This window comes from Nesoenas mayeri (genome assembly GCF_963082525.1).
Source record: "Nesoenas mayeri genome assembly, chromosome: 14".
Lineage (NCBI taxonomy): Eukaryota > Metazoa > Chordata > Aves > Columbiformes > Columbidae > Nesoenas > Nesoenas mayeri.
Window position 1 is genome coordinate 2,593,081 of NC_137556.1, and position 19,452 is coordinate 2,612,532.

Consider the following 19,452-nt stretch of genomic DNA (forward strand, 5'->3'; position numbering starts at 1 on the left):
AAGTATAATTACTATTGAAAAAGCTCATGACAAAACAAGACTCCGAGACTGTCACTTGGGAATGAGCAGAGACCATTGCTGATCCATCATCTCATCTACTTCTCTTTGTCCCCATGCACATCTCTGGGTTCGCTGCTCCCAGTCTGTACCTTTGTGTCCCCTTGGCCAGGACAGAGACCTTTCTTATCCAGCTGGAGAAAATCTGCTGACCACGAATCGCCTGCTCTCTTACACCCACCAGGAAGCAGATGCCACGTTCTCAGGCAGGAAGGCGCATCCTTAAAGGGATGAACCACATCAAATGAACAGTTAGACAAGGCAGAGTTTGGCCCAGGTTCAGCTGACCTAAATTCTGCCTCATTTCCCAGCCTAGTGGGGTCCGTGGGAAGACCCACAGCTTTCCGCAGCATCTGCCAGTAGCAAAATCAGACAAAGGTGGAAATTAGGGCATCTGAATCTGGGCCAGCGCTCTTCAGTCCCAAGATCCCATCCTTCCTTGCGGTCCCATCCTTCTGTGCGGTCCCATCCCTGCTGCTGGGATGGGAGGCCAGCAGCCCAGCCATTTGCCATCCCGAGGATTTGGGCTGACTATAATTTTGTTTCTAATGCTGAACTGACAGCAAGAAACAGAGAGGTGCAAGAGAAGCTTTTGTGGAGGAGAGAAAAGGAAAGGGAACCCATCAGCCCCAGGAAAATTACACCAAAAACTTAGCAAAAGGAAGGATTAAAGTCTGAAACCTTGTTCACTCATGTTTTTAATCAACATCTTCCCACCATAGTGTTTAACCCAAGCTGTAGTCCCAATTGCAAAGCTGCTCTTACCCGTAGATGCTGCAGTTGTACATGTGCAAATGTGCAATGAAAGGTCCAGAGAGGAGAGGAGATCAATCAGCCAGCATAACGTGTGCATCAGTGACACTGCCTGCCCAGAGCCTTTGTGTCTGTGCTCATCTCCTCTCCCTGTGCGTGATGGAGACCTGGAACTTCAGCTGAACATCAGGGGATACAATGCACAAGTAAACTCCTATTTCCCCATTCATTATTCATCCATCTCAAGCAGCGCACGCTACTTTTTTTTGCCACGTTTCAATCATTTGCAGTAAAGCAAATCAATCATTTACATGACTTACTATTTGGTTCAGCCTACACACAACTAAAAAAGACACGGGCCCTCCTTGAATGAGGATAGCACGTTACTCGAACGATGCTGACAAGAACAGGATCTCTTCAGCTCATCTCCTGCCACTCACTGACAGTGAGGTAGAAAGGGCTGTTTGACAGTAATTTCCTCTTTACATTCTTATGCTTCCTGACTGTAAAACTACCAGTGCGGAAGCAAAACCATTCAGAAAAAGACAATATGCCATTTGAATCAGGTGCCTCTCAATTCACCATCTAAGATTTTGAACAGTTTTAGAGCGAAAGCAGCGAAGACCACCAGCTTCACAGCACGCTTGCAAAATGGGCCACGGCTCCTGGGCACCCTCCCCTTCTTCCCACAGATGCTGCGACTTCTAACCGTGCTGTACAGCCACAACGTCCCTCCTGCTTGGGGGCACTGGCAACACCAGAAAGCCCTGTGGATGTCTTGCACAGTGTGTTTTGGAACATGCTGCATATTTGGCCAACTGCTCAGAGAACGCTCAGTCCTGAGCTCGATTACACGTGGGGGCCTGATTTTTGAAGCCTGACACATATTGCACAGATGTATCTCCTTGCTACAGTCTTTCTGGTGCTTTATTATTCTTGAGGTCTCACCTCTTGCAATCTTTCACCCAGGCACTAAGCCATGCTGCTATTGAGCTGCTGGATGATTTACTTGTACATGTCTTCTCCTTGGAACAGCCCCCCAAAAAAATCAACATCAGTCATGATCACACTCAAATTCCACATCAGGCAGCTTTCCTCACCTGCCTGGAAATGTTGTTATTTTAACCTGCTGCCACAAAGAAACAGAATGGTATCAATTTTAGACCAAACTATTTACAATCTCGTTTCTTCCTTTTCAAATCCAACTGCAGGCCAGTTAGATTGTTAGGTGCTGCACACGCACCTTCAAGATGCCTGGGCTGTTGGTGCAGATCATAGGTATTATATAAACCCTGCATCCTCTAGAGGTTGCACCTATAGAGATTTAGGCAGGAGGAGAGGATGCCTCGCAGAAGGTCAGCTACCCTGTTTCCCCCAAAATAAGACCTACCCCAAAAATAAGCCTTAGCATGATTTTTCAGGATTTTTGAAGATGCTCAAAATATAAGTCCTACTCCAAGAATAAGCCCTAGTTACAGATCAGAGGATGCATAAACAGGACTTGAGAAGCTGGTCTAACACACATCAGGTAGAAGTGAGCAAGAAATCCCTTCCTAGTATGCAAGGAATCATTGTCACAGCTCTGGCTGTGCCTATACAGCCCAACACATGTTCAATTATTTACATATACTAATGAACACATGCTCCCCAGTGGAGGGAGAGACCTTCAAAGCAGCCATCAGGACACAAGAGCCTTTACTGCATCTTTCATTATACACTTGGGGGTGAAAATCCCTTTGCCTCTGCCTACGCCCCACAACAAGCAGCTTTATCAGACATCTATCTATAGCTGCAGAGGTTGTCAGATTAATCCTAGTCCTTTTCAAAAATCCGCCCACTGTATTTTCCCCTTGGAGACTTGTGTGTCTGCAAATCTTCTGCGTGGCTGTGAGCTCACATCCTTCAAACACAAGCCGCAAAAGAGAGATGTCGCAAGGATGATCACACCACTGACACCGCGTTACCTGGGCAGTATATCAGCAGGAAGAAGAGGTCGGGGACCTTCCCATTGGTGGTTGTGTCTCATCTCCGTGTTGCCAGAAAATTCCTTGGAGGTCCAGAAAAAAAGTGATGAGATGAACAACAGGAGACTCGGCAACACGGAAGAGAAAGTTTCCTTAACACACACATGCATGCATGGAAGGACGATGGAAGAGAACAGGGGATGCTTTCCTTACTTGCTTAACTTCAAGACAGATAGGCTAAAACGATTTTTATATTGGATCTTTTTATTTGACCTTTTCAACAAAAATATTCTGGTTCACTTGTGACATTCTCCTTGTCAGAGTGCAGGAAATAAGGAGTACAACCATACCAGCTTGTCTTCCCTTCTCAGGAAGAGCAGATGGAAGAAAAGCTTTAAAAAACATGCACGTTTTCAGACTTCCTTTACACACAGCAAAGCAGGGCACAAGGGTCAGTGCCTCTGCTCTTTCCCCAGTCACCTTCAACATGAAACATGCAGCACGCCGTAGGCTTCAATCTCAGCTCTTGCATTCACTAGAGGAAAACAGCTGATTTATGGGACCGTGGCATTGCTTCTAGGCCAAACACAACTAGAGCCTCAGCACTGAAAAACCTCGTAAAGCATTAGCCTGGCTTTCTTCTCTGCCGGCCTTCTGTTTATGCAGGCAGGAGGCTCTTCCTCTGTGCTTTGCTGTGCTTGGCAGCATCTTGGGAATGCTAAGTTAGGCAGATTGCCTTTCAGGCATGGGAAGATCTTGGTTGAAACCATAAATAGATTGTGCATCTTCATCCGCTGCTTACACTGAGCTTATCAGCACACAAACAAAATGAGAGAAAGCTCAACGCATCACCCACGCCCCAAGGAAGTTCTTCTGTGGGACCCACACGAGCCCACGTGGAATCTGGGGCGCCTGGCGGCTTCCACAGAGGGAGCAACAGCACAAGTCAGGCAAACCACAAGCTGTAGGACTGGGCAAGGAAGGGCCCATCTCACAAAGTCTAGCAAAAGCATTAATATAGCCACTAGTATGTAATTAGCTTTGCAAAGGACAGTACTGATAAGACCCAGAGGGCTAACTTAACTTCCTGAGAAATTTTATGTACTTGATGCATACATTTTCCTCGTCAGCACGGGAAGCCGGGAGAGCCCAAATATCCAAGCCCATTCGTACACGTGCACTGTTTCTAGAAACTGTACTCAGGGCCAGGCATGAAGGCAAGGCTATTTTTGACTCCTTGAGTTACAAATTATTACCCATGTCTTCCTCCCTGCTGACAGCTCATCCTAATTTTCTGCATACATGGGACACGGTATATCCCTTATATCCCATGTCATCTTCTCAGGCACGGTTCAAACATTGGGATCCCACAGTTCAGTGCAAGCCAAGCATTTACCGCTGGACTATTTCTCTGCTGCAACAAGAGTTTCTAACCTTAAGAGATTAAGTGTTCTGAAGAGAAGCTTCACATTGAGAGGGACCCAGGGCTGTTCCCAAGGGTGCTGGTGAGGAGGCGGTGGCAGATGAACAGAAGAGATTGCAGAGAGCACATAGAAGCTGGATGCTGCAGAAGCAGAGTCAAGACAGGGAGTCACCAGAGGCAGCAAATTCCCTTTCTCAAAGTGTTTTTCACCTTTCTGCTTCTTTCCTTGGTCTCAGCCACCAGCTCCTGGCATCCCAGGCCACAGTTCTCAACCCCTCCCCTGTCATTGCATGTTGCTTCTCCAACTTCTCCCAGATCTCTCCACCAAACATTCCTCACAAACATCCTTTTCCCCTTCAGAAGGTATTAGGAAAACACATGAGGGAAAGCAGACAAACCAAGTCTAAACAAAAACCAGGGCATTGCAATCTGAACTTGAGATCACTGACACTTTGCCATCAGTCTTTTCCGTCTCCACCCTTCCAGCTGAATGCTTCCATTACAGCTGCAAACTCTTTGGGGCCACAACCTCTTTCTTTTATTCTGCCCTTGATGGATTCTTTGGAAAGTGAGTCAGATCTGAAGTGGGCAGGAACACAGACTTTGAGTACACAAGAGCCCAACATCTCCTCTCATACTCCATACACGACTTTGTGAATGGTTGCACATGAAATGCCAGGAGCAAAATCTTGAGCTGAGCAACTGGCCAACTGGGAGCACAGCAGCTCACAGACACCATCTGGAGCAAATCATGAGAGTTTGGAGCTGAAAAGTGCCAACTGGCACAAGCTCAGACCCAGCCCCGAAAGCCACAAGTGCAGCACTGCCAGTGAAGACCAGGCAGCCGGGGGAACTCCCTTGGCTTGAGCTGGATACTCTTGGAAAATGGATCTGCTGCAACAGGGAGACAGTGAGGCTGTCCATGTGTTTCACTGCAAACCCCAAAGGCTGCTCAGCTCAAGGTTCTGGAAAACACTGACATTTCACCTCCAGTCAAGGAACCACCTCCTGTCTTTCGCTGAGCAGATGTTTGAAAGCAAGTGTGAAGTGCCAAGAGTCCTCTGGTTAAGTTGCAGATGGAAAGTCTTTTGGGTTGTCTCACGAAAGCTTGTCTTAATGCCATAGGGGTATATGCACAAGCAGCTCTCTCCAGTCCTTCCTTACTCATAAGCACCCCCAGTGTCATGTCTTCAGTGGGCTGAAGGGGCAGAAGAAGGAGAGATGAGGACACATGGCATGGATTACATGTGGCAAAGGGGGAGCAGCCAGGGTTTGAAGCAACTAAGGACAAGGGACAAGTGGTACGAGAGCAAATTGATCTTCCCACAGACAGAGCCGTCAGCCTGCCCAGAACACAAGTTTGCTGGCCAGACTGTAGTCAGTCCTGACTCTGGACCACAGCCAGAACCTCCTCCTTAGCTTCCTCTGCTCTCTCCTTGTCTCCAGCCTCCAGTTTTCTCCCTCTTCAGCCCACCGCTCTTACTCTCACAGTGTGTGTGCAAGATCCCTTACACACACCATAGGCACAGCAAAATCCGTGGACCCACTGGCACAGAGCAGCCCCACACAGATCAGCTCCCACCTCTCTTCTCCAGTTGATATCAAACCCAGTACAAGCCCAGGAATCCCACTGCAAACACAAACACTTTATGGGCAGAGCTGCATGTTACAGCCTTGGGGCACTGACATACAAATGCGTGTGTCCTTGTGCATTCCTCCACAGCCTTGAGGGTGATTCCCAGATATCCCAGGAACCACGGCATCTCAGAGGGGGCAGCGCTAGGAGCCTCTGCCCTGGAAAGGAAAGGGACCTTTGCATCAATCCCAGGGCCAGCACCACTGGGAATCTAGCAATCAACAAACTAGAGTTCAAGGCTTTCTTGTGGCTGCAGCCAAGCATGAGCTTCCCCGAAGGCACATGCATGCTCTTTCTCGGCTGCCTGATGCCTGTGGATTGTTTGTGGAAGGTCAGCTATGTAACATAGCAAATTAAAGTGGCTGAAGAGAGTTAATAAATGCTTTGCTGCTGTCAGCAAAACCCCATTTGATAGATACAGCTCTGCTATTCACTAACGAGCATCCTTCCCAACTCGCACACAAGCAGCACTCAACTCCAGCAGCTCTATCAGCCTGGCTGAGCACCCGCCTGCCCTGCGGACTCCCCACAATGGCCCCATAAAACAGTCTCAGACTGGCCTTCTGTTAGCATATTCAACATTTTCTCCTCCCTGCACAGCCTCAGTTTTACGTGCTACTTAAGTTTGTACAGCTTTTGCATTGTAAATCAGTCACGCATGTCTCCATCTCCCCACCACCACAGCATTGTCCTCAGTCTGTCACTTTGACCACATCACTCCTCTCCCTCTATCTTCCCTCAGGTTCCCTCCGACATAAAACATCAGCTATTCATCCTCTCACTCATGACCCCATTGCAGCTCTCCTCTCTTTCCCAGTTCAGACCTGCAATATTCTCTGCCATCACTTTTCCCCTGTTCTTTTTCCTGGCACTTGAACAAAACACCTTGTTTTTTGGTTTATTCCTCCCTAGGAGCACTGCCAGTTGTGTCGCACTGACCCACATCACACAGTTCTTTCTGTCAGACAGAATTATCCTTTCCAAAACACAAATGCTATTTTGCCTTGCCATCTCAAATTGGTGGGAGCCCAGGTTCTTCTTTGGCCATATCAACTTTACGAGTTACTTACACCATCTCCCTGGTGTGTCAGATGAGGAAAAGAACCAAAACCAAACAGACAAAAAGCCCAAACAAACAAACTAAATAAAATCCCACAAAACAAACACAACACCCACAAAGAAACGAGAAACAATTAATATTAAGTAGCACAAAACCCCCAGCCCGCAGTGAAGCTGCTCTTCCCACTGCAGGACTGTACCAGCTCTGCCATGTGTCCTATTAATACAAAGGGTGTCCAAGCACCAGCAAGTGCAACATGGACCTGTTCCAGATCTCAACATGACAAATTATGCCCTTAACGAGGGGTCCAGAAGACAATAGTGAGCTCGTGACATGCCAGATCCTAACCAGCTTTGACAGGACAATAGAAAAATTCATAAATAGAAGAGCAGAATCGCTGGACTGGTTTCAGTTTGTGAGAAAGTGACAGGAGATTGAGTGACTTGACCCAAAAGAGAGAAGAAGTCTGGATCAAGGAGAAGCTTTAAAAGGACTTGATAGAAGAAGATAGCTCTGGTCTTCTGATACAGGTCCAGCCAAATCTCATGTGGAGCATTTGCCTGAAGTGCTTTGTGATGAGTGGTCTTTTTGGTGGGAAGGATGGTTGGGAATCCCATCTTGGATACATGGTGGCATCACAAGGTTGTTTCTTTGTATTGCTTTATAGCTTTCAGGAACAAACTACTCCAAAAACCTCATCCCAAAGAGCACGTCCACCCTCATTCCTCTGCAAACACTCACACAGGCTCTTAGCTTTCCCAGAGAAGTTACATGTTTAGTGCCGCTGCTTACGTCATTTTGCCTGTAAAGCCAAGATGAACAAGAAGTATTTGAATCCAGATCTGTTAGAGAGAAAAAAAAAGAAAATTCATAATCTTCTATAAAAATCCAAACCAAAATAGATCCCACATAGAGGGTATTTTCAAGATTTAACTTTTAGTACTCAGAGAAAAATGCTGTGCTGAGTTAAAAAGGGGAGGTTCCCAGGTGGAATAAAGCACCTAACTTGACAAAAAAGATCCCACACCAAACAGGTCTTTAATTTATCCTACACATTAGGTTAAATTTGTCCTACAGGTTTAATCTGACATCCAGGAAAACCTCAAACACCCAAACCCAAGTGCGTTAAAGTATTTATCCCTGCCATGGCAACAAAGAAGAAGCTGTGAAACACCTACAGTCCGAGGCACACCCGCTAGCTGGAGCCAAGCAGCAGGACTCCGATGAATTCAGTCATTTTGAGTAAGCAAATTAACGTGCCGCAGATGTCATAGTGAGGTGGTCTAAATTGAGAGAGTTAAATACACACTGCAATACATCCTGTGTGCACCTCCACTTTAAATTAAAAGCCAAGAATTCTTGATCTATAGCCTTGTATTCAATTTGCTTGGTTAATTTTGTAGCTTAAAAGGCTATTGAATCCCTTGGGGAAAGGAAACTACACAGACAACTATAATCTCATCAGATCCTCTGCCCGCTGGCTGCAACTGCAGCGTTAGCACAGCCAGTTCAGCTGTTCCCACTGAGAAGTACACTCAGAGTGGGTTAACCAAGCACAAAGCCCTGTTGTATGAACCCCCACAACCAAACCTAAAAACCTTTGCTCTTCGTTCACATCAACCTACAGCCTTTTGCTAAGCAGCATCCTCCTAAGGGAAGTTCTGAAATGCCTGCTGCAGAGAGACACTATTATAAACCAAACACCGACGTCGTTGCATTTTTGGGCATCGCCAAACTGAGGTGCCAAGCTGCTGCTCAGGATGAGTAGGCTCCAGCACCTGTGTCACGAGGTTTCCATGAAAGCTGTTAATGTCTACAGTATCCCAGTCACCTCCAGCAGCTCCCAGGAGTGATACAGGACCCAGTGGACCAGCAATTCCAGCAGGGAGCTGGGCACCTACACCTTGCAAACCGAAATCTACACCAGTTCCTTATGGTCACCCACAGTCTATTACACCATGAGAAACCAGCCCCAGCTCTTCAGAGTCCGCGTGGGTGCTTCACCTAGCAAGCCACCATTTCTCCTCAGGAAACGCTAGGCATATTTCCCAACTAAGTAAACTTGAACTCTTAAGCACAAGGGAAAGAAAAAGAGGCAGCTCCCAGTGGGCTTGGGGTGAATTCTTGGCAGTGGTTGTGTTTCTCATCGCCAATGCAGCCACAGCTAATGTTTCCTCTAGTGAGTTATCTTTACAGCCAGGAAGTGGGTCTTTCCATCTGGACAGTGTCAGTCTCTTGGCTGATTCTGCTTAAATGTTAACAAATCCCTGCTGCTGCCTTTATTTCCCCTCCTCAGGGATACTTGGAATTTTTATTTTTCTTCCTGAGCACTAAACTATATATATATATTTCACAGAATCCCATGGTCTTGTAGAGGGACTAACAGAAAAAGAAAATTGCAATGGATCTCAAGGTTATCTGTTTAGCCAAAAAAAAAAAAGGCATAATGCAAACCACTAAGAAGTTGCATGAGAAATTTGCAGGGCCTTAGGAGATGAAAGATGCACTTACAAAATGGATTTCAGAGAGAAAACAGATGTAAGTAGATATAAACATGAAGGTCCTGTTACAAATGGGTATTTATATAGTAATATATATAACTAATATATATTATAATATATATTGAATATATATGTAGAATAGAAGAGAGGCTTAGGGCAACAATCAGAGCCACGACTGAGCTGTCTTGAGAAAGCAAAAACCACACCGTCCTGAAAGGAACAGAGGTCTCAGCTCTCTGTTCTATCTGCAGGCAGCACAGAGGAGCCACCATGGGATGGACAACTCTCTGGGTCTAGCAGAGCCTCAGCAAACACCCTCTGTCACATTTGGCAAGAAGAGTCAGCCGAGTGAGAGGATATCCCTCCCTGTAACTGCCCACACCACTTGGAGACAGGAACGTCTTCTCCACAAACAGCAGGCTGTTCTCTATGGACTTTTGCCTGGTCTCATCACAAATATGTAAAGCACAGGGACACCCAACACCTTTCGTAGGTCAAGCACTTTAAATCTGTGGCAAGAGCAGTTTGTCCTGTTTTACCCACTGCAGTTCTCAACATCCATCTCTTCTCCTCAACTGGGGTAGGGATCCAGAGGATGGGATGGAAGCACAACGCACCGTGCTCCTCCTGGCAGGGCTGGGCGGTGGGAGGGGAGCGCTGCAGGACCACTGCAGCTCCTTTGGGTTTGGGAGGAGAAGCAGCTGTGCTCGTAAGCTACAAGTGATCACACTAATTAGGACTGTGCAAACTGCCTTCACTGTCAGCCACAACTCAGCTCCTTCAGAGCAGGGCCTGAGCATTTACACCCACAGCCCATCAACACAGCTATTTTTTTTTGCCATCCTGGATGGCCAGAGGTGCCAACTCAGGTCATCATACAAAGGCAGAAGAGCCAAAGTTTTTTTAAAAAATTGAGAAAAACTGCTATGGAATAACTCGCATCAGGTGCTAGCCTTTGCCATGAGCATCTGTGAGAAGTTATTGTCTCCCCCACATTAGCTGTCATTTAGCCAAATGATTCTCATCAGCCTCCTCTTAGTTCTTCCACCCCTGCTGTCCCTCAATATTAAGAAGATAGCTTTCTCCTAAGCCACATAGAGATGGCAATCCCCAGGGAGGTTTAACAGAGCTGCGGAGTACTCTTGGGTTACAAGGCACTCAAATGATGCCTCTTTTCTCACAGTCTTTTCTACTCTGTCCATACATTTTAGAATAGGGCTGTGCAAATCAATAGTGCTCTGTTCTGGATCCTGCAAACAGGGCCAGGGAGAGAACCAGTTTTTAAGCAGCGTCGTTTCAGAGTGACTCAAAAATACTTTATTTTCTTCTCCTTGCTGGACTAAAAACCAAACAATAAAAACCCCAAAAACTCTTAATCTGGCTCAGATACAATGTTTTGTTTGTCCCCGAGCAAAACACTCTGGGAACTTTGGCAAAGGTAAGCAAAGGATTAGACTCCAAAGGGTTAGACTCCTCCACAACAGCTGGATGAGAAGTTTCTCTTTTATCTCCCAACCCAGTGGTTAAAGAGCTCACCCAAGAGATGGTCCCGTACACACACATCCACGTTTCACACCAGCTGGAACCCTTTATGGGATGCCCTCCCACAAGATCCCATCAAAGCAGCTTTTACTCTGGGGGCAAGGGAGCGTTCTTTGGGCAAAAGAGTAAATTGCAGAAATGCATTGTCCCCCATGGCATGGGCAAGGCCTCGGACCTCTAGATGAGAAGTGGACATCACTCAGTCCAACACTTAGTTTTGGGTCAAATGTCCCAAGCAGAAACATTGCTAAAACGTCAAAAAACGTCCACTGTCAGATCAAATTTGTGATAAGTTTAGTCATACTCCATATGCATATTTTCCCAGTGAAAAATAACTCAATAGGGACAAATCTCTATTTTTAAGACAAGTTCATCTTCTCCACAGGACCTGAGAGGGCAGATAGTTGCTATGCAACTCCTGACAGAGGATGGCAAGTCAGAAGGGTGCTTTCACAGAAGTAAGTTATTATAAAATTGAAGCAATCCCATAAAGTGTTATTTTCACTGTTTCGTGTTCCATTTAATAATTATAAAAATCTGGCAAATAAACTAAAAGAACGAAGGGAGGATGTTTCTTGGAGCAGATGAGCCAGGATGTTTAACTAGGGAAATTCTGTCTTCATGGAGAAATATCTGTATTTTCACAAGATAAGGACTGTGCCTTCTAAAGGAAAAAATACCGAACAGCCAAGAGGACTTTCTTGCCAAGTTGGAGCGCTTCACAAACCCTCTCCGAGAACAGGGCGCTCAGCACCACCCACTCTCCATCAGCCAGTACAGCCCAGCGCTCCTGGGTACACAACCCCAAAACATGTTTCTATCGCCCTGATGTTACTGAAAGCACTCTGGGTCATTTTTCATAGATTCATAGGATATCCTGGGAGCTGGAACAGACCCACAAGGATCATGGAGTCCAACTCCTGTCCCTGCACAGGACACCCCACAGTTCACACTGTGTGTCTGAGGACGTTGTCCAGTCTCTTCTTGAACACTGTCGGGTTGGGGCTGCGACACCTCCCTGGGGAGCCTGTTCAGTGTCCAGCACCCTCTGGGTGAAGAACCTTTTCCTAATGTCCAGCTGACCCTCCCCAGCACATCTCCTGCCATTCCCTGGGGTTCTGTCATTGGTTACTAAAGAGAAGAGTTCAGTGCCAGTTTTTGCAAGTAGAAGCTGCAAGCCAAGATTTCAGTGTCAAGGAACATGAAATACCCAGACACAGCTCAGTGGAAACAGAGCTTTTGGCAGTTTGTGTGCTTGTATACCCTAGTGAGTTTGCTTAGTAAAGTAGCTGCTGTCTTCCCTGGAGGGGAGGACACCTGTCAGTGCTAATTCTCTGCTTGCGTAGAGCACCATGAAGTTTTTACATATAACATACATCATGCCTTCCCCTTTTGGGGAGCTGGAATTGCCCCAGCCTGCCCATAGCTTCCCAGCTTCACATGATTCCACTTTGCAGAGCTTTCAGGCAAGGGGTACGACAGAGCACTGGGTATTGTACCTTCCACTGACAAACGCTCAAGGGAACCCATAAAGATTGGCACAGAGACTCATGGGCAGCTGCTGCTGAGAACCAGAGATAACTGAACAGGATTTGGGACAGATAACAGGAATATGTGCGTTTAAAAAGAAAACAAACAGCAACAATAAAAACAAATGGACAAAAGAGCAGAAGGTGGACAGTGAGATGACAGTGAGGCGCAGTTCTCCTAACGGCTGAGAATCAGTCACTGGCACATAAATATTGCCCAGATTTAGCTCAGCTAGGTAGACAACACTCCTGGTCTCATCCCAGGCCATTCTGCACAAGCAATGATGGATGGACACTAGGCAGTCATTGCTGTGCAGTGGAAATATGGCCAAAGATCCGCAGCAACTGGGCACCTCGTCCTCCTCCAGACGCTGTTCTGAATCCAAGCTACGCTGTGGGCCAAGGTCTTTCCATGCAGCTTACTCTCATTTCAGGGTCAAACTATAGTTACGGATTCCTGGGCATTACTGTGCTATCTCTATGCTGAGTCCAAGCTCTTAACTTTAATTGCTTTTCTTATTCCCTTTCACAAATCTCAGATATCTCTCCTCTGTCATTTCAGCAGTCAGGCACAACGCAGCAGCTGTAGACATGACAGTTACTAGAAGGAATTCAGACTGATTTGGGACGGCCTGACCCATATTATTCATATCCTGAAGCAACATAACCCCATCAGAAAATGCTGTCAGGGAAGGAGAAAGTGCCAGCTACAGATTTTTAACTCTCCAGGCAGCAAACCCACCTTGATCCTAATGGCAACTTGTGAATACATCAGGCAGTGAGAAAGCTCATAATGGAAAGCAAAATGGATCGAAATACATAGAAACTTTTGATATTATCACTGTATAATACACTGTGGTTGTGCCACTTGGGCTAATGCTTTCAGCCAGGTAAGAGAAAGGGGTTGCTCATCTTCTGCAGATGCCCAGCCCACAGTTCCAACAACCTGCTTCAGGAAAGAGAGGTTTGCTGCTTTCTTATCATCCTCCAAGACAGACTAATGCACTATTCCTATCGGTCCATCACGATGGAGCAAGTCAAAATCCCCAGGGCTGGGTTCCACCCAAGCCAGGAGTTGTTGTTCTCCAACTCCGAACAATGCAAACCCTTTGCCAGCTTCCTCCTCCAACACAAAGAAAGGCAAGAAGGTCCCAACGCCAACGTCAGCCAGCCACGCTGTCTGGCCAGCAGCAGACAAAATCCCCTCCGCTGCACCGATTGTGTCCCTTATCAGGGGTTTTCCCCACAGCTCCAATACACGGAGACGCACATGCACACTTGCCAAAAATAGCAGCTGTGTTTTAAATGAGGGTAAAACCTGCTGAGTCCTGGAGGCGCACGTCACAAGAAAAGGAGAGCAAGTCTGAAGTCAAAACGCCAATTTGAGGACACAAAGGGCTTTCCAAGGGAAAATACAAGGGGACCTCCCAGTCCAGCCCACCAAGGATTGCCAGGGTTTGCTGGGGTTTTTATTTACCAGTCTGACACTGGTCCTTGAACAATGAGACCAAGTGGCCTCTCTTGTTGTTTGGTACATGGTAAGTGTAACCTTTTATGCAAAAGACTGGAGACACACCGTCTGCGCCAGAGTCTGCCATAAACAAGCATTTGGATTAAGAACACAATTTTTCCTCTCTCCTTATCTTAGGGAAATAAAAAAATAGGGAAAAAAAATTGGTTAGGAGTGGGTACATGGTTCTTTTCTTTTGTTCAGTGTTTCCCCAGAAGTTCCCAGCAGAATCAGCAACCAAGTCCCAGCATCACCGCAAACCCATCACTCTTCTGCTGTCTCGGGGAGAAGATGAAGTGTTAGAAGTGCAGATACTGGGGAGAATAACAGAACACTTCATGCAGAATATAAAACAAGCCAAGCCATAAATCTGTGCATGAGCATCAACACCTGCAGCAGCAAAGAAAACCACCACATACAATTATGGCAGGTAATCTTATTTTCAAATGTTAATAATTTGTGCTGGTATGGAAGATGGGAACCACAACCACTTACCCAGTAAACCGCATACAGCACGTAATGGCTGCAGGGAGGGAAGGGAGGCTATAATAATCCTATGTCTATTCTGCAAGTCATACCACTCACATACCAATATTCCCACAGACTTCAGAACGTCAATACAGGGGAGGTGCACATTTTGTTGTTTGTGGGGCTTTTTTCCCCTGCAAGGTTCTCAGAGGAGAAAACGCAGAGGAAAGCAAGAAGACGCAGCCCAGCCTGGAATACAGCTCTGATAGCTGCTCCCAGATGGGTTTCCAAACCTCCCAACAGGAGACTGTTGTGCATTATCAGCAAGGCGCAACTTGCCATGTACATTAATGAGAAACACTGCTGTGCTACCAATTTGTCTGGCTTGGTCTTGGCAATATTTCTAGGCTGGAAATCCCATAGTTCACATAACTGGTCTATTCACCCCACTGCTTAATCTGTCTTCACTTGAGGAGATGAACTCACATATATAAACATGCAATGCTGTATATAAACAGCCCCCAGGCCAGTGGACAGCAAGAATTAAGCATTGCTCTGTGCATATATGTGTACATGCATAAGAGTGTGCCTGGGAAAGAGGCTGTTATTTGCTTGTTTATTGTAGTATTCTAAATTGTAAATGCAAAGTTCCAACCTCAGAGATAAGCCCTGGCCAGAGAAGTGCCGACAGGGTAGACTTGCAGGCGACAGAATACTCTGCTCTTTGTCATGGTTGGCTGGTTAGTAGAGATTTCACTCTTTCTAGAACAAAATTAGGGATGGAAACACCTAAACCCATCCTGGTTTCTGGAATAGAAGATTAAGAGGTACATGGACAGCAAGAAACTGTGTTGGCTGCTTGGGCAGGGGATGAACCAGCATCCCATGAGAGCAAGACTCAGCCTGTTCCCAGGGTCCCATCTGCCTTGGACCTGAGGAACTCAGCTCCTCGGTGCTGAGCCCCAGAAAACACACATCCCCATGGCCTGCACCCCACTCATGGGGCCCAGGCTGTTTCCCATAAAGAAATGACAATGGAGATGATGTTTTCCTGCTCATTCTTTACAGAAATTGCTGACTTAAATGAAAACAAGACCTCTCCGATTTCTTGAGATTTTTCTCATGCTTTTTGGTTGGTGCTTTGATTCTTTCCACAGCATTAACCCTGGCTTCTCTCAAAAACATCAGAAACTATCAATAAAAACAAAACAAAACCAACAAACAAACCAACACACAAACACTAGAAACCTTAAAACAAAGGAGGGAATTCCAACATGCATCACTGATCAAAGCCACCCGAGCGGTCCCCAGGGCTGGGGTGGGTACAGCAGGTCTGGTCCGTGCAGAAAGCGCAGAACACACCATGTGCCTGCGACACAGACACTGAACAAGCCACCAAAATCAGAAACTATCAATGCAAACGTGTGACTTGAGGCCCCAACAGCCGATGCTCAGCACGGCTGCTGCCACTTCACTCACTTTGGGGTCAAGGAGAGCTCCGAGGTGGAGGTTACCAGTGCCCTTTGAGACTCACCCACATCTCACTTCTTTTTCCTGAGTAAAGACTGTGAGGGGAAACAAAAGGAATGACAAACTCCAAATTTGGGTATTTTAAATAGTCCATATTTTGGAGGAGGGGTTATCACAGGCAGCATCTACTATACCAACACAACTCCTCCAAGAGAAGCAGTGGGTAGAAAACTCTGATCTCCAGCTGATTACTATTCTGGGGACAGAAAAGAACAAAACAGAATCGAAAGAAAGAAAACAGTGTAGTGCCTGGGTGGGCAAGCAAAGGTTTTAAATTCACAGCCTACCCCATATCATCGTATGTTGCATTTCACTGGGCTCAGCCACTGCTGGCTGCAACCAGATAGCAAATTCACCAAAAAGAAATAAATTTAGTTGAAGATATTATGTTTATCCTGCATCCAAGCTAATCGCCAAGTGCACAGTGTGTACTGTGCTCTTACTGATTTGTTCCCAAGTGTCTCCCAACAGCCTTCAACACAACAAGAAGGGAATAAAGAGAAGCCAGGGAGACGACAGAATGAATAAATTAGACACACGTGGCCTCCTGTATTCATCTTCCTGTTTCTTCCTGAGAGGAACAGAAGCTGTGCTGTTACCTAAGCCCATACCCACAACAAGGAGGCGGGTGGTTGGAGCAGGTGCCTGCAGGCTTTGGGCGTGCGGTGGGAGGTAACGCCGCAAGAAGATCACCTTGGATCTCTCTCCAAAACGCAGATGGCTGGCCTGCCTCCAAGTTTATCATTGCAGCATTACAGGAGCTGCTTTTGCAAGTGTGTGATGTAAAACCCAAGCGCTGTGTACGTGCCCGGCACGGAGAAGCCGTGCGCTCAGCCTGGGCTCTGGCACACACCGCCCAACGCCATGGTGGCCCATGCGCCTTCGCCTCCCTGCAACCACCATCGGCTACACAACAGCTGTGAGAAATAACTCTGGAAAACACATCCTTGGGCAGGTGCTCCTAAAACAAAGACTTTTGTTTTCAGAGAGACTGGATGTATGTAGGCTGCTCCTGGAAACCAACCAAGGTGAAGGGAGCTTTGGGAGGAGATCACCAGCCTTGCAGTCAGAAGGAAAGTCCTGCAAATTCCAGTTGTGTGCATGGAGATGGGTGCAAGAGTTTATTAAGGATTTGAAGAACACGCTTTTGCTGGTGATTTGAGGGCTGATGGAAGCACTCTGCTGAGGGAAGCAGCACTTTTCTCTTCAGAATTTGAGCTCTCTAAACCGAGCTTACTGTCCCAAACTTGAAAGGGATTTCTTTTATGCTCTTCTGCAGACAGAAGCCTGTGAAAGAGCTCCAGAAAACACAAGCTCACTGTCGCAGCAGAAGCGCATGTGATTTCTCTTGATCTCAGAACAGTAGTAGAAAAGAGTTCAACTGCTTTATGAATCACATTTTAATGGCCTGGAGGGCAGAGAATTTCAGAAACTGCATGTGTCTATCTCCTTTAACACAGGACACAACAAAGCACTAGACCAACACTTGTTTGTCACTTTTACAGTTGCTGTCTTAACACAAAACTCACTATAAACCATGAAGATTACGTGCCCTAACTAATGAACCACGGCCCTGCTCTGTCCTCTTCAAGCTTCTTACCATCCCCATCACCTGAAAGCAAATAAGGCTCTTCTGCAGCACAATGCTTATCAGGAGGGAGGGATGTGAAAATTGCTTAAATCCATCACAATCAATTCCTTCCCAAGTGTCTCCAAACAGCCTTCAACAAAACTCAAAGGGAGTAAAGGGAACCTGGACGTGACAGAGCAAAGAAATGGGACATGAGTGGTGTTCCGCATTCATCTCCCTGCTCCAGGCCCAGGGATGGGGAGGCTGCACCCCAAACTGCATGTACCCCCTTGCGTTGGGTGATACATGGCAAAACCAGAGGGCTTTGAACCTCCCAGAAATGCAACTATCTGACCTGAGCAGGCTGTACTACAGGAAAGTTCTCTTGGTCCTAATAAAGCATGGAGTAGCTGGCACATTGCACAGACAAACTGGGCTTGTTTTCTTTTTTAAACTGTACTTATAAAGACAAGATTCAAGCATCAGCAATTTCCTTGTAGGATCCCAGAGCATTCTGAAGCAGTTGAAGGGCAAGTAGCTGGCCCCAGAGGCCACAGCCTGACAAAATACCATCTTAATTGTTAGGAAGCAGGCTCAGCTTAGGAAGCTGGCCCTGGTCCAGCAAGCATCCCACTCAGAGGTAGACCTCTCCACCACCTGCAGTGCAGCCAGAGCCCTGGGGAGCAGAGCAGGCAGAGCCAGCCCAGGCGTTCTGCAGAAGCCAAAAATCGCGTGTTCCAACCTCGCCAGCCCGACCACTGGGGGAAAGCACAGTTTTTGCCCTAAGGAATGATAGTACTTACAAAGAAGGGTCTAGAAATAAAACAACCCAAGCAAACAAAGAGTCACGTCACCAGCTGGTGTAAACCTAGGCAGCTCTGCTGCCGTCAGTTGGTGTACATCAGCTTACCAGGAGGGACTTAATTCAGGTTTATTACTCAGCTTCGGGTGCAGCACGTCCTATCTGGATCATAAACAGTGACTTGTACGGTCTGTCTAGGCCATTTCATCACAGAGATTTCAGTGCTCCGGGAGGATGGTTTTAACCCCCAGCACAAAGCAGTTGCTACCAGAGCAGAAAGCATCAGCTGCTTTAGCAGCACACTGGCCAGCTGCAAATGGAAAAAGCTGTAAAAGCAGGAGAAACTACATGATTTCTCTCTCCAGACTCAAAAACAGTCCCTAAAATTTGTCCAGAACAGCAAGGTCTTACAGCTGCCGTGAGAAAACATGCCAGGAGGCTTAAGTACCTTTTTTGTAATTGTTATCTGACTGTTCTGTACCTTTTTTTACACAGATTGCACGTATCCCCAACACAGATAATCACCATGCCAAACATCTGGAGGTGTTAATTATGGAGTTTTAGGGCAGATTTGGCATTCCTACCTTGCAAGCTGCTGTATTTACCTCTTCTTGCTTCATTCCTCAGGGACATCGTGCCGTACATGCCCAGGTACCTTCCTCAGTTGCTTATGGCCAGAGGGCTGATTCCATCACAGAGCTGAGAAATCCCCCAGCGCTTGCACGTCTGCTCTCTAATGAACAGCTCAGGCCCCAGCAGCAGGTCCTGGCTCTGGTTTCAGGTCTCAAACACTGATACCCCTTTCCAGGGGCTGTGCAGGCATCGCTCCTGCCCCCGCGTCTCATCCTCCTGTGGGGAAACCCAATCCCAGGAGCAAGAGCAGGATCAGATCCCTGATGGAAAGCTGCAGCATCTGCCTACCATACGGGGACAGAGGGATTAATTACAGCTGCACCAGGTGACTGAGTATTCATAACCCGAGTCAGGACACTGGCGAGCGGATCTCTGCACTGGGGGGATCATCAATTATGCAAAGAGGTACATAGTTAGTGTAGCATGACCCACCCTTGGGGTTATTAATTCTTCATCTAATTAACTCCAGTTGAT

General features: G+C 46.7%; 1 protein-coding gene across 1 annotated transcript in view; it reads right to left on the reverse strand.

The window, feature by feature from the left end:
- The window catches only part of NEURL1B (neuralized E3 ubiquitin protein ligase 1B), a gene marked incomplete at both ends in the record, with an annotated part of 91,245 nt that extends 72,255 nt beyond the window's left edge, over positions 1 to 18,990 (reverse strand). The window contains one exon of the mRNA XM_080353497.1: positions 18,930 to 18,990. Within this exon, the coding sequence (XP_080209623.1) occupies positions 18,930 to 18,990 (61 nt within the window). The remainder of the gene's footprint in view (positions 1 to 18,929) is intronic.
- Positions 18,991 to 19,452: the final 462 nt, after the last annotated feature.